Below are 15,965 nucleotides of genomic sequence, written 5' to 3' on the forward strand. Positions count from 1 at the left end.
TTTCTCTAAGTCTACAAATGCTAGAAATGTAGATTTGCCTTTCCTTAATCTATCTTCTAAGATAAGTTGTAGGGTCAGTATTGCCTCATGTGTTCCAACATTTCTACAGAATCCAAACTGATCTTCCCCAAGGTCAGCTTCTACCAGTTTTTCCATTCATCTGTAAAGAATTCAGGTCAGCATTTTGCAGCCTTGACTTATTAAACTGATAGTTCAGTAATTTTTACACCTGTCAACACCTGCTTTCTTTGCAATTGGAATTATTGTACTCTTCTTAAAGTCTGAGGATACTTCACATGTCGGATACATCTTGCTCACTAGATGGTAGATTTCTGTTAGTGATGGCTCATGCAAGGCTATCAGTAGTTCTAATGGAATGTTGTCTACTCCAGGGAGCATGTTTCTACTTAGGTCTCCCAGTGCTCTGTTAAATTCTTCATGCAGTATTGTATCTCCCATTTCATCTTCACCTATGTCCTCTTCAATTTCCATAATATTGCCCTCAACTACATTGCCCTTGTATAGACCATCTATATACTCCTTCCATCTTCCTGTTTTCCCTTCTTTTCTTAGAACTGGTTTTCCATCTGAGCTCTTGATATTCATACAAGTGGTTCTCTTTCCTCCAAAGGTCTCTTTAATTTTCCTGTTGGCTGTTTCTATCTTGGCCCTAGCGATACATGCTTCTACATCCTTACATTTGTCCTCTAGCCATCCCTGCTTCGCCATTTTGCACTTCCTGTTGATCTCATTTTTGAGATGTTTTTATTCCTTTTTGCCTGCATCACTTACTGCATTTTTATACTTTCTCCTTTCATCAATTAAAATCAATATCTCTTCTGCTCCCCAAGGATTTATACTAGCCCTCATCTTTTTACCTACTTGATCCTGTGCTGCCTTCACTGTTTCATCTCTCAAGGCTACCCATTGTTCTTCTACTGTATTTCTTTCCCCTGTCCTCGTTAATCATTCCATAATGCTCTCTCTGAAACTCTCTACAACCTCTGGTTCTTTCAGTTTATCCAGGTCCAATCTCCTTAAATTCCCACCTTTTTGCAGTTTCTTCAGTTTTAATCTACAGTTCATATCCAACAGATTGCGGTCAGAATCTACATCTGCCCCTGGAAATGTCCTACAATTAAAAACCTGGTTCCTAAATCTCTGTCTTACCAATATATATAATCTATCTGAAACCTTCCAGTGTCTCCAGGCCTCTTCCACACATACAATATTCTTTCGTGATTCTTAAATCAAGTGTTAGCTATGATTAAGTTATGCTCTGTGCAAAATTCTACCAGGTGGCTTCCTCTTTCATTTCTTACCCCCATTCCATATTAACCTACTACTTTTCCTTCTCTTCCTTTACCTACTATCGAATTCCAGTCCCCCATGACTATGAAATTTTCATCTCCCTTCACTACCAGAATAATTTCTTTCATCTCATCATACATTTCTTCAATGCCTTCATCATCTGTGGAGCTAGTTAGCATATAATCTTGTACTACTGTGATAGATGTGGGCTTCATGTCTATCTTGGCTACAATAATGCGTTCACTATGCTGCTCATAGTAGCTCTCTTCATTATTATTATACTTACTTCTGCTTGACCCCTATTTGATTTTGTATTTATAACCCTATATTCACCTGACCAGAAGTTTTGTTCCTCCTGCCATCAAACTTCATAATTCCCACTATATCTTTAACCTATCCATTTCCTTTTTTTAGTTTTCTAACCTACCTGCCTGATTAAGGGACCTCACATTCCACTCTCCGATTTGTTGAATGCCAGTTTTGTTTCTCCTGATAACTATGTCCTCCTGAGTAGTCTCCACCTGTAGATCCGAATGGGGGACTATTTTACCTCCAGAATATTTTACACAAGAGGACACCATCATCATTTAACCATACAGAAAGCTGCAGCTGTATGCCCTCGGGAAAAATTGTGGCTGTAGTTTCCCCTTACTTTCAGCCACTCACAGTACTAGCACAGCAAGGCTGTTTTGGTTAATATTACAAGGCCAGTTCAGTCAATCATCCAGACTGTTGCCCCTGCAACTACTGAAAAGACTGCTGCCCCTCTTCAGGAACCACACATTAGTCTGGCGTCTCAACAGATACCCTCAGTTGTGGTTGGCACCTACAGTACAGCTATATGTATCACTGAGGCACATATGCCTCCCCACCAATGTAAGGTCCATGGTTCATGGGGGAGCAAGATACTGCACATAAATTGACCGGTTACTGTTCAGTTGATACAGAAACTGCCAGTTGGTCCTCGACATAAGTAAATGAAATATACTGCATATAAACTGACCGCTTACTGTTCAGTTACACTATTGACAGTAAATGAATAGAGACAGCAACAACCAAAAGTATGAGTATCTGGGCATGGCCATCCAGAGTGAACTGAAGAGGAGCGAGCATATAAAAACTGTAACAAAAAAGCAGGTGTAAGGCTTATATTCACTGAAAGAAACCTAAGAGCCGCGCAGGATTAGCCGAGCGATCTAAGGCGCTGCAGTCATGGTCTGTGCGGCTGGTCCTAGCGAAGGTCCGAGTCCTCCCTCTGGCATGGGTGTGTTTGTTTGTCATTAGGATACTTTAGGTTAAGTAATGTGTAAGCTTAGGGACTGATGACCTTAGCAGTTAAGTCCCATAAGATTTCACACACATTTGAACATTTTTTTGAACCCTAAGAAAGACGATTCTTGAACATTCCTCTTCAGTCTGGAACTGTTACCCGACTCCATTAGTAAAAGAGACTGAGATGATCCTACAGAGATTGCCACATAATGTCTTGAGATCGTTTGGTAAGCCTGATAGCATTATGGAGGTGCATTGTCCATCATTACAATGAGGCTTGCTGTCGAAATTCAGAGGTAAGACATGCCAAGAAGAGTTAGGCAATGTATTACTTCCTCCCACTAACGTTTTGCACTACAACCGACAGCCATTGTTCCCACAAATCACTTCCAAATGGAATGGGAGAGTAAGTAACAGATGTTCCATCCACCACACACCGCCAAAGGAGGTGACACACGACTTGCCACTTTGTTGATGTGACATCATCACTGAGCTGAGGTTCACACAACTTAGGGTGTTAGGGGCATAAATGCAGATATTTCTATGGAGCAGGGTAGACGGTGTACTGAACAGCATTAACCAGTATTTACTTTATTTGCAGACTAATAATTATAGCTATTATGAATAGTACGTTTTTTAGATTGGAAAGTACCTCTAAGAACTAGCTATCCATTGATACTTATTTTTCCCTCAGGCAGCAGGTTAGCTATTGAGGTGTGGCTGCATGTATGCGAAACACACAATCTATATTCACAGGCGTAGTCAACTTCCCAGAACAGCTACGACCATAGAGAAAACATCAAGTAGTAAATTATGTGATGTGTTAGTTGGATGACTGCAAGGTGCAGATAAAAAACAACTTACACACTGAGGTGGGTACATGTTACGATACCAATGGTCAAAAGTTCTGCTCCTATACTGCTCACATCCTATATATACACTATAAGATAAAAAAACGAAGCACCACGCAGGAAGTATTCGAATGAGCCGAAAATCGTTAGATGTGAGGTACCTATAAAGACAAACAAATGATTCTAATTTCAGAAAAATTGGATGGTTTATTAAAGAGAAACAGCTTCATAAATCGATCAAGTCAGTAATGCGTTGGTCCACGTCTGGCCCTTATGTAATCAGTTATTCGGTTTGGCATTGATTGATAGAGTTGTTGCATGTCCTCCTGAGGGATATCATGCATAATTCTGTCCAATTGGCGCGTTAGGTCGTCGCAATTCTGAGACTGTTGGAGGGCTCTGCCCATAATGCTTCAAACGATCTTAATTGGGGAAGACTCAGCGACCTTGCTGGCCAAGGTAGCCTTTGGCAAGCACGAAAAAAAAAATATAGGAGAAACTCTCGCCGTATGTAGGTGTGCATTATCTTGCCGAAATGTAAGCCTAGGAAAGCTTGCCATGAAGAGCTACAAAACGGGGGCATAGAATATGGTCGATGTACCATTGTGCTGTAAGGTTACTACAGATGATAACCAAACGGGTCCTGCTATGGAATGAAATAGTACCTATGATGACCACTCCTAGTTTTTGGACCATATGGAGCGCGACAATGGGTTGGTATCCCACCACTGTTCGGGGAGTCTCTAGACACGCCTTCGGCGAGGCATTTCATTGGCTGGAGTAAAACTGTTTTCAGTGATGAGGTTCACTTCTAACTGAGCCCAATGAACAGCAAAGACATGACTGGTGACGCCCCCTGACAGTGCAAGGCTGCCAACTTGACTGTCGCCCGCCATACAGCCCGGTAGCCAGAAGTGGTAGTCTGGGGTCGACGATCGTCAAGCCCCCATTTCAGTGCCCTTCATGGCAAGGCATCCTAGGCTTTCATTTCAACAATGTAATGTCGACCCGCACAGGGCGAGAGTTTCTATTGCTTACTTTTGTGCTTGCCAAACCCTACCTTGGCCAGTAAGGTCGCCGGATCTCTCTCCTATCGAGAATGTTTGGAGCATTATGGGCAGGGCCTTCGAACCATCTCGATGATCTAACACACCAGTTGGAAAAAATGTGGCATCATACCTCTCAAAGAGGACTTCCAAGCCGAATAACTGCTTGTGTAAGGGGTGTAGGTGGAAGAACGTATTATTGACTTTCTCATGTGAAGTGTCCAGTTTCAGACCAATTTCCATAATCCTTATCCTAGCTAATTTTATGAAGTCTGTAATGAAACACCAGCTATAAAATTACTTCGAAGACAATAAACTCTCAGGACATATAGCACGGTTTTCACAAGGCGAAGTCGACAGTTACAGTACAGCAACAATGGACGTACTTCGGAAGATAAGGCATGGGTTTGGAGAGAGGGATAGTGTAGCACTGACATTCTGTGACATCAGTTAGGCGTTTGACTGCATCTCGCACAAAATGTTGCTTAGTAAATTAAAGTGTTACGTATTGGAGGTGTTGTGCTAGCTACTCTTCAGACCTAATTTGAAAACTTAAAGTAAGTAGTATCAGTTCATGGTGCAATCACCCAAGAACAAACACTGGAACATGGCGTACCCCAGGGGTTCGTCATAGGCCCTCTCCTTGTTTACGTCAACGATCTGTGTTGCAACAATCGCATGTTACAGTTTCCTTTTTGCGAAAGGAAAAACTGCTGCACAAGTCTGCACTCAACAAGTGACCTCTGTGAAAACATCAAAGAATTGTTCATGGACAGTAAGATAAAGAAGAAAAAACACAATATTTTACCAACGTTGGCTACCACAATGATATGGATGCTGTCAAACTGCTGGGATTCATAATTGATAGCAAACTATCAATGAATGAGCACACACTGTATGTGTGTTCCAAGCTCTCTCCTGTAATACACCTTCTAAGGAGAATTAAAAGGCGTATTGACTGACAGAGACCTTGTAACAGCGTTTTATGCACTATTTCATACCCCACCATTATGGGGACACTCTGCAGGTCTCTACAAAAGAAAGCGGTCAGAATCATTGCCTCAAGCAAAAGACTGGAGCACTCTAAGCCTATATTCACCCCATTAGAGATAATGACAATCTTCAGTCAGCACATGTTTTTATGCCTCATCAGTGTAAAGGAAGACCAAGGGTTTCTAACATGAGGCTAGACGTACATAATCATGTCACTTGCGACAAGAGGAACATTGATATACCAAGCTGTCGACTGTCTGGAACACAAAATAGTTTTCCAATTGTTGCTTTAAAAATGTTCAGTTCCCTGCCCCAAGAAGTGCAATCGCTGCCACCAGGGCCATTCAAAAGGAAAACTGCACGGGACCTGGAAGCTATCCACTATACTCCATTGGAGAATTCTTCAATCGTGAGCAAAGTCAATGAACAAAATAATAGCGTTTTATCTTTTATAAACAGTAATTATACGAGGGTTGGAACTTAAATAGTGGTAACTATTTATTTACAGCTCGTACAAAATAGATAAGTGTTTGAAAGTTTTACTGACCCTCATAGTAGTCACCAGCAATGTGTACCACCTGTTGCCAGCGATGTGGAAGTCGTAGGATACGCTTAGCAGTGCCAGTTGTGTTGACAGTTCGAGCGGCGCGGTCTACTGCCTGACGAATTTGTAGCAGTTCTGCAGCGGATGCTGTGAAGTGTTTCCTTCAGGTTAGAAATCAACTTGAACTCACGAGGGCTTAAGCCAAGGGAGTGCAGTTGGTGGTACAGCACTTAGCAGCCCCATCAGTCAAACAAATCAGCAACAGCTTGCACTGAACGTGCTTGAGCATTGTCCAGAAAAATGATGGTCAGGTCCTGCAGAAAGTGTCAGCACATCTGTCTCTGTGCTGTTCATTTTTCGAACACAACCTATGACCAGCTTAGAGACAGAAGTGATGACACTTTCTGCAGGATCTGACCATCATTTTGCAGGACAATGCTCAAGCATGTACAGTGCAAGCTGTTACTGATTTTTTTGACTGATGGGGCTGCTAAGTGCTATACCATCTTCTGCACTCCCCTGATTTAAGCCCTCGTGAATTCAATTCGATTTCTAAACTGAAGAAAACACTTCACGGCATTCGCTTCAGAACTGTTATAAATTCGTCGGACAATAGACCACCCCACTCGAACTGTCAACACAACTGGCACTGTTAAGAGTATCCTACGACTTCTTCCACATCGCTGGCAACGGGTTATACACAATGCTGGTGACTACTTTGAAGGTCAGTAGAACTTTGAAACACGTATCTATTTTGTACGAGCTGTAAATAAATAGTTGCCACTATTAAAGTTCCAACTCTCGTATATTGTGAATGTTTTTCTTCATGAATATGAAAAATTGTGAATAACTCATGTGTGGATATGTAAATTGACGCAGTCTGTCCACTCATAACTGGTGAACGATGCAAATCTTGTAATAAAGTAATTTCTGACGCTCTTTCTCTTGAAGAAATCATCGAAGTTTTTAAAATTGTAATTATTTGTTTGTCTGTACTTGTACATCACATCTACCTATTCGGATAATTCCTTCGTGGTGCGTCGTTTTTTGCCTTAGTGTGTGTGTGTGCGTGTTTGTCAGTCTGTCGCATGCACGCTTCCTTGAATCTCGTAACGCGCCTTAGCACCTTTAATTTGCATAACTCATCTGTCTTACCTCCCGCACCGAGATCGACTTTGTTCTCGTTGGTGTCCTGCATGTAGTCTATCCTCATTTTCACGAGTTCCACCGGGGGCGCAGCTTGACCCGGGTCTAACACAGACTTCTCGTGTCCCGAGGCCGCGCCATTCGTAGCCATGGCTGTGTTGCGCTGTCTGAATGCCAATATAAACGGGCGACGACACCTCCCTGCGCTCTTTATCACAACTGACGTCTCTCAATTACGTCCACGGCGGCTAGCAGGTTCGGCACTAGTCGGAAGCAATCGTGAATCTTCGTTCCTCCAGTACTATAAAGAACGCCTCCTTGACGACTCGGAGATAATCACGTCTGCGGAATACAATTTGCACTCTGCGTGTTACGCAATAAGGGAGACACTTGTCGCGTTATCGTTACATCTTGGATTTTAGGATTTTCTAATGAGTGTGCACTGTACTCCTGTTCATTATCGTAAGCTGGGTTTCGTTATGCAGTGATTACTGCCGATGTTTTTGTGGTCTTCAGTCAGGAGACTGGTTCAGTCCAGCTCTCCACATCACTCTAACCTGTGGAACGTTTTGGAAACTACTTCCACCGGCACCTGCTTGCTTAACCATTTGAGTCCCAACAAAATAAAAGCATGATTATTACAGCTGTTCACTAAACTGGCCTTTATCAAAGTAGCAAGCGACGAATACAAGAACAAAGCGGCAAAACATAAACAAACAATCATTTTAAGGATATGGTTTCACTTAGGAACCTCTGAGACATGCAGTTTTCATTTCATGAGATACAGTTGAAACCAATTACGTATTTTTCCTAGACACAGTCCCACATCTCGCACTTCCTTGAACTCATAATGGCTAAAATAAATTATTGTCCTATATAAAAAGCAAAAATCGGTCTAAAATTTAACAAATTTATATCAAAAGTACACGCTACCACAGTGGTTTCACCTGGGCGTGAGTCGTGCTTCGGTAACTCAGATGGTAGAGCACTTGCCCGCGAAAGGCAAAGGTCCTGAGTTCGAGTCTCGGTCGAGCACACAGTTTTAATCTTCCAGGAAGTTTCATAACAATATATTGGTTGATTCTTCTAGCAACGTACGCTCTCGGAACTTTAACAGTAAGCCAACCTATGTTGCACGACACCTCTCTTGCAGCGTCTGCAAGATTTTAAGCATCTCTGTGAAGCTTTCACACTTGCTAAATGCACCTGAAACGAAACGTGCTAGCTACTCTTCTTTGGATCTTCTTTCTTCTTTTTCCTCTACCTCGTATGGATCCCACACTGATGAGCAATAGTCAAGCATCGCTCGAACGAGGGTTTCGTAAGCTATCTCCTTTCTTGATGGATTACATTTCCTCCGGATTCTTCCAATGGATGTCTGACATCTCCCTTACGTCAGATTAGTTTCATGTGGCCGTTCCACTTTAAATCACTCTGTACACACACTCAATAGATATTTTGTGGGTGTACTGCTTCCAGCGACTGTTCCGCAAATGTGTGATCATACAATAATTCCTCTTTCTGCTTATTAATGCGTAATACGCTACATTTGGTAATGTTGGGGGTCAACTGCCAACCCCCACACAAAGTATCGATCTTCTGTTGGTCTTCTTGCATTTCGCTACAATTTGCTAGCATTGCGACTTCTCTGTGTACAACAGCAGTATCAGCGAAAAGCCTGATGGAACTTCCTACGTTATCCAATAGGTCATTCATATACACTCTATGACAAAAGGAAAGACACACCGCGAAGGAATTATCCGAATGCGACGGAAATTGGTAGACATTATGTACACATACAGACATACAAATGATTAAAGTTTCAGAAAAAATTGAGTGATTTATTCAAGAGAAAGAGCTTCACAAATTGAGCTAGTCAATAATGCGCTGGTCCACCATTGGCCCTTAAGCAAGCAATTATTCGGCTTAGCATTGACTGATAGAGTTGTTTGTTATCCTCTTGAGCGGTGTCTTCCCAAATTGTGTCCAATTGGCGCGTTAGATCGTCGAGTGAAGAGCAACAAAACGGGGTGTAGATATCGTCGATGTATTGCTGTGCCGTAAGGTTGCCACGGATGACAACCAAGGGTGACCTCCTATGAAATTATGAAATGAAATGGCACCCCAGATAATCCCTTCGGGTTGTAAGGCCGTTTGGCGGGAGACAAGTTGGTATCCTACTGCTGTCTGCGGCGTCTCCAGACACGTGTTCGCTTGTCATCGGGGCTGATTCCGAAGTGGGATTCATCACTGAAGACAGGTCTACTCCAGTCAATGAGATTTCTCCCCGAAGCCGTGTCTGGAGATGCCCCAGACAGCAGTGGGATACCAATTTGACTGTCGCCCACCATACGACCCGTGTACTAGTTGCCGACAATATTTATTGATATGGAATTTCGAACTGTGCTATGAATTAAGACTTTTATGATTCTTGAAAGACATATGTAAAAATGACAGAAAAAACATTTATCAGTCAACGTAGTTATATTTAAAAACAACATCGGATTATTCCGTGTGTTATTCTTTGTTCTATGTTAAAACTATTAACCCATTCCAGCCCAACTTTTATTTACTTGTGGGAAAAAATATTTTTTTCACGTATTTCCCTACATAATGATTGGAATAATATATATTTATAAGAAATTTTGTTATTTTTTTATTTTTGGAGGGAAATTTGGGATGACTCCATATGGCATCATTGGGCAGGATTTGTTTCCTTCAGTCAGATGATTGGGATGTCACAGTGTTTGGTAATGGAACTTGAATGAATATTTTAATTACACAATTTGATGCAGTTTATTAAAGAAAAATTAGTACATACAATAATGCAACTTGCATTTCAGGACAATTTTATGTTTTTTCCAGCATGATTGTTACTTCACATGAAAATTTAAGAAACAGTTCCTGTCTTTGGTAAAGCAAAGAGGTTTATTACATTTGATGCATTTCGTTCGAGAATATGCTGTAATGCACAATTTACATCTCTGTTTGTTTTCTACATGCTGTGGCCAGTGTCCAATGTTGTCATACCACAGTCTAACATAACAGTCGCGACACTCACTGCTGTAAAAGTTGTTGCCGTTTGACAGATGGAACGACACTAGCGCTCCAAGTGGCAGGTAAGGTGAACGTCAGACGCGTCGTAAGCATAATGTTTGTTTACATCCATTTCCTACGTAATTTCCGAATTATTCGAGTTATTCTTGCCTCCAAGAGTTTGTGTAGTATCAGGAGGCATATATGTTTCTAAAAGTGATTCTAAAATAAGCGCAAGTATGGACAAAAACCATGAATAGAGTGGCAAGCTACAACACATTCGTGAAGAAACACTTGTGACATTGGACAGAATTGCAGCTTACCACGTTGATATCAAAAGAATATAAACACACAGATTCACATGTGAGAAGGACAGAAATGTACCTCTACATGCAAAAGCGATCGACAGCTCGTTTATCGTTCTGTAGGCCTACTGTGTGTGTCATTGCCGCCTGTTGCCACAAGTATGACCTTCACCTCTATATTATTCTAAGTGGGACAAGCAACTGCCAAATAGTGGGAGAAATACGCTGAAAATATTATAATTAGCTGATTACATTACATTTCACGAAAAACCACATATTTGAATAATTTTCAAACAATCTGTCTGTAGGCACTTTGCTTGTCCCGTAATAGTTTCGCTCGATCTGCACATTCTGACACTTCACACGCTTTTGTAAGACACGAACAGCTGCACTTAATCTAACCACTTCATCGCCAAAGCATGTCTGTGTTGATGTTCACACGAATCTGGCACTGATACATGGAGAGTTGAACTGGCTGCTTCTGTGTCATAGGACTGTTTTACAGCTTTAGATTGACTGTCGAATCTTTGTGGCAGTTTCCTCTTCATCGTCAGTTGCGGTGGTTTATTTGGAATGTCAAACAGTGTGGGTACTGCACTCCACACGAGTTTGTTATCGTCTGCGTTCATGAACTGGTTTTGTTCGAAATGTAGCGGACAAAACCTAATATTATTGTACAGGTAAACTGGCTCTTTCTTCATAAGGTCTTCTCGTCTGCTATTAACTAGCCATTTTCTGCTCCTAAAACGAAACATTCATCATTTATTCACATATAGTTTGCAAGTGAATCCTGACGATACAGTTTAGTAACATGATGGTATATACCTCTCAGGATCCTTAGGAAACCTAAAAAAAAGACAGCTGTGGTGTCTTCTTCAATTCAAAATAAATAATCACTATTCGCTTTCACGATCGCGCCGAACTCACAGTTCAACCTACCGACCGCTTGGGGCGCTGCTGGCGCTGTAGGCAACAAAATCGAGGCGAAGTGTCGCGACTGTTATGTTAGACTGTGGTTTAGATTAGATTAGATTAGATTAGATTTACTTTCATTCCAATTGATCCGTAGTGAGGAGGTCCTCCTGGATGTGGAACATGTCAGAAAAACAACAATACATGACAAATATTTACAACTAAAACAAATAAGCTAATGTACCATTCCACAGGTCCGAAGTGGAATGATCGTCATTTTTAATGAACACTAAGAGTCATTTTACAAATACTAATGCACTGAATTTAAAATAAAAAACGTTTTTTATTTATTTATAAGGTAATAAACATGTAATACAACTACTGTAATACTTATTTACAATGAACACATTACTGCACTGAAATGGTGCAGAAGTTAGATTATACTTACACACACACACAAATTTTCAGTGAACACATTACTGCACTGAAATTGTGCAGAAGTTATGTTGTACTTATATACAAATCAGTTGGTTTTACTAAGAAATTCATCAATGGAGTAGAAGGAGTTGGCCACCAATAAATCCTTTAGGCTTCTCTTAAACTGAATTTCATTGGTTGTTAAGCTTTTTATGGCTGCTGGCAAGTTATTGAAAATGTGTGTTCCTGAATAATGCACACCTTTTTGTACAAGACTAAGTGACTTTAAATTCTTGTGAAGATTATTCTTATTTCTAGTATTGATTCCATGAATTGAGCTGTTGGTTTGAAAAAGTGATATATTTTTAATGACAAATTTCATTAAGGAATAAATATACTGGGAAGCTGTAGTTAGTATCCCTAGTTCCCTAAACAGGCTTCTGCAGGATGTTCTTGAGTTCACACCACATATAATTCTTACTGCACGTTTTTGTGCCCGGAAAACTTTAGCTTGGCTTGATGAATTACCCCAAAAAATAATCCCATATGACATTATGGAATGAAAGTAAGCATAGTATGCCAGCTTTTTCATTTTTATATCCCCTACATCTGACAAAATTCGCATTGCAAACAGAGATTTGTTAAGACGCTTCAGCAGTTCTGTGGTGTGCTCCTCCCAATTGAATTTATTATCAAGCTGTAATCCCAAGAATTTAACACTGTCCACTTCTTCTATCTTCTTGTCATCATATGTTAGACATATACTCTTGGGACACCCCTTACAAGTTCTGAACTGCATGTAGTGTGTTTTTTCAAAGTTTAGTGACAAAGAATTGGCTAGGAACCAGTGATTAATGTCCACAAATATTTTATTGGCTGATCTTTCTAAGACTACACTTGATTTGCTATTTATTGCAATGTTTGTATCATCGGCAAACAAAACAAACTTGGCATCTGGTAATGTTACTGATGAAAGGTCATTGATATACACAAGAAAAAGTAAGGGCCCCAAAATGGAACCTTGTGGGACCCCACATGTAATTAGTTCCCAGTTGGATGATGCCTGATAGACATGTATCAAGCTCTTTCCTAATAACACCCTTTGTTTCCTGCCAGAGATATAAGATTTGAACCATTTTGCAGCATTTCCTGTTACACTATAATATTCTAGTTTACTTAAAAGGATATTGTGATTTACACAGTCAAATGCCTTTGATAGATCACAAAATATACCAGTTGCCTGCAATTTTTTGTCTAATGAATTAAGCACATTTTCACTGTAAGTGAAGATAGCCTTCTCAATATCAGAACCTTTTAGAAATCCAAACTGTGACTTTGACAGTATGTTATTTGAGATAAGATGGTTATAAAGACGACGGTACATTACTTTTTCGAAAATTTTTGAGAATGCTGGTAACAGTGAAATTGGACGGAAATTTGATGCTATTTCTTTATCTCCCTTCTTAAACAGTGGCTTAACTTCAGCATATTTCAGCCATTCAGGAAATATTCCACTGATAAACGACTGGTTACACAGATAGCTTAATATGTTACTTAGCTCAGAATCACATTCTTTAATTAACTTTGTTGATATTTCATCATACCCACTAGATGTTTTTGATTTTAAAGATTTTATGATGGACATTATTTCTGTTGGGGTAGTGAGGGTCAAATTCATATTATGGAAATTACTTGAAATGTCTGGTCTAAGGTAATCCATAGCAGCATCTACCGAACCTGACAACCCCATCTTTTCAGTAACAGTTATAAAATGTTTGTTAAAAAGTTCTGCAACACTATACACATCTGTCACCAATGTATCATTTACTCTTACATCATCAACTGGGCTGGGAGCCGATGGGGATCGTTTCTTCACAACTGTAGGCGATAGACTGTCATCTGATGGCCGTCCTCGTCTTCTTACCAAAATGTCTCCTGCTTTTAGTAGTCCATGAGCTATATCAGACCGAAAAATCAACAGAGACATGTATTTGATAATTCCTCTTTGCCTGCAATGTCAGCGGTATAGGAGCCACGCATTCACAACACACATGTCAAGGAGGTGGAATACGATCCTTCGATAAAATCTTTTCACACCAATATTACTCTTATACAGAGCAACCAGCATGTCATGCAGATCAACTCCTCCCATCGAATGGTTATATTCTCTAACAATGTCTGGCCTTGGAACATCAATATATTTTCGTTCTCCCACTGACCAACGTTTCACTGGTTCTACTGGACTTACTCCTTTGTATAATGATGCAAGAACGACAGATTTGTTGTCATACCACTTCAGCGCTATGATGTTCCTTTCTGTTTCAGTTCGATAATCGTATAATCCTCGTCCCTGCTTTTTCAGCTCACTGTCTGCTTTTAGATTGCAGCCTTGAAGTATTGTAGGTCTAACAGTTCCAACAGCCAAAATTCCATAGTTTTTCAGGGCAGAAATAAGATTGTAAGAGGTGAACCAATTGTATGTAAACACTTTAAAATTTTTATATTTTAGCAGTCCTTCCACAAGCCTTATCACAATATCACCACTTATACCAAGACCAGTACCATTATGTACAGTTCCTTTCCCTCGGTATATTTCAAAATTGTACACAATTCCACTAGAACCAGCACGGGCAAAAACTTTTATCCCCACTTGTGTGGTTTGCTTTTTACATACTGTTTCAGGGATGAATGACCTTTGAAAGGAATGATTAATTCATCCACTGAATGATATTCCTCAGGTTCAATAATTGAAAAACCTTGTTTGATTTTGTCAACAAATGGTCTCACTTTGAACAACTTGTCATAATCGGGGTCCTCTCTTTGTTTCATTTTAGTGTTGTCATTCACATGTAAATAATTTCTTAGCTTGTCAAATCTATTTCTAGGCATTGTCAGCTATTGGAGAAAATCTTGTAGCCTTTGCCCAGTACATTCTGTATCTAGGCATTTTCACAACACCTGCTAGGATGTTTATCCTTATATACTTTTCTATTTCACGAGCATTTGTATCTAAAGATGCACCTGTTTTCTGTGTGCAGTAGAGATTAGATTGCTCGACTAAGTTCTGGATAATGTCATCACTACACATTGTTCTGAAATACTGCAAAGGTGTCAGTTCATCTCCTGGAGGGCCAGAAAAACTGCATTACATGATGTGTCCACTTCGTCAATGTCCTTCATTCTCCACCGAAGATCCCAGTGTGTATCACACTGAATTTTCTGAGCTGAATGACTTGGTGCAAGATTTGGCTCAGCAAGTAATCTTGAAGCTAAGGGAACACCACCTTCATCATTGGCTTGAGCGTCCAGAATTTCAACCATATCAAGGCCCATTCCTTGAAGAAACTGTATATCCAGTGTAGTAGGGTCCTGCTGCCGAGCATTTTCAATCTCTTCCTCCACATCAGACGTATCAAGGTCCAAATCAGATAAATCACCTACGAGAAGCAGCAATATTTTTTCTTCTGATAACGATTTATGATTGTGAATCATCTGGTAAACAAACCAGGAATTTTTTACTAAAGCAGCAAAAAAACTGGTAAATTATATCAATAAAAATTTTAACATATTAATATTAGTTAGTATAATAAAGCTTCAAAAGAAACTTGAAAATATTAGTGCTACACATTATGGTAAACTTTAGATCAAGTTATTGCATGTACTACATTTGGTAACATAACAAATGCCCAATGATGCCAAATGGAATCACACTTGTTTGTGACTTCCAAGCCGAAAATTACCTTAACTAGCATTATTTTCAAAGCGTTTACTAGTTAATTTACACTTTCAACAATAATTTATTAGTGCAACTTTTATATTAGTTTGCTTGCTTTACCTTGATACAATATTTTAAAAGTCTAGATGGGTGCACTGTACCGTAGACACCATGCAACAATACTTTTGTCAAGGCATTGTAGCCTGGTGCTCTCTGTTTTAGCGAATTCACGGTAGCCAACCTAAGAACAATGAACTTTAGAAAGCCCTGCACACTTGTTTATAATCTTTGGACAAATAGTTTGGCCTTGGGAAAAAGTTAAATATGATGATGCCATATGGCATCACTGTGCTGGAAAGGGTTAATAACTGTGGAATAGTCTAATGATTCTATGTAATTACTCTCTCTGGTCTTAAC

At 40.0% G+C, this 15,965-nt stretch overlaps 1 protein-coding gene across 1 annotated transcript in view; it reads right to left on the reverse strand.

Moving 5' to 3' along the window:
* The window catches only part of LOC124789102 (aspartate aminotransferase, cytoplasmic-like), an 80,065-nt gene extending 72,701 nt beyond the window's left edge, over window positions 1-7,364 (reverse strand). Inside the window, exon 1 of the mRNA XM_047256390.1 lies at window positions 7,173-7,364. Within this exon, the coding sequence (XP_047112346.1) occupies window positions 7,173-7,314 (142 nt within the window). The 5' untranslated portion in view covers window positions 7,315-7,364. The remainder of the gene's footprint in view (window positions 1-7,172) is intronic.
* Window positions 7,365-15,965: the final 8,601 nt, after the last annotated feature.

The sequence above is a fragment of the Schistocerca piceifrons genome, chromosome 3 (genome assembly GCF_021461385.2).
Source record: "Schistocerca piceifrons isolate TAMUIC-IGC-003096 chromosome 3, iqSchPice1.1, whole genome shotgun sequence".
NCBI lineage: Eukaryota > Metazoa > Arthropoda > Insecta > Orthoptera > Acrididae > Schistocerca > Schistocerca piceifrons.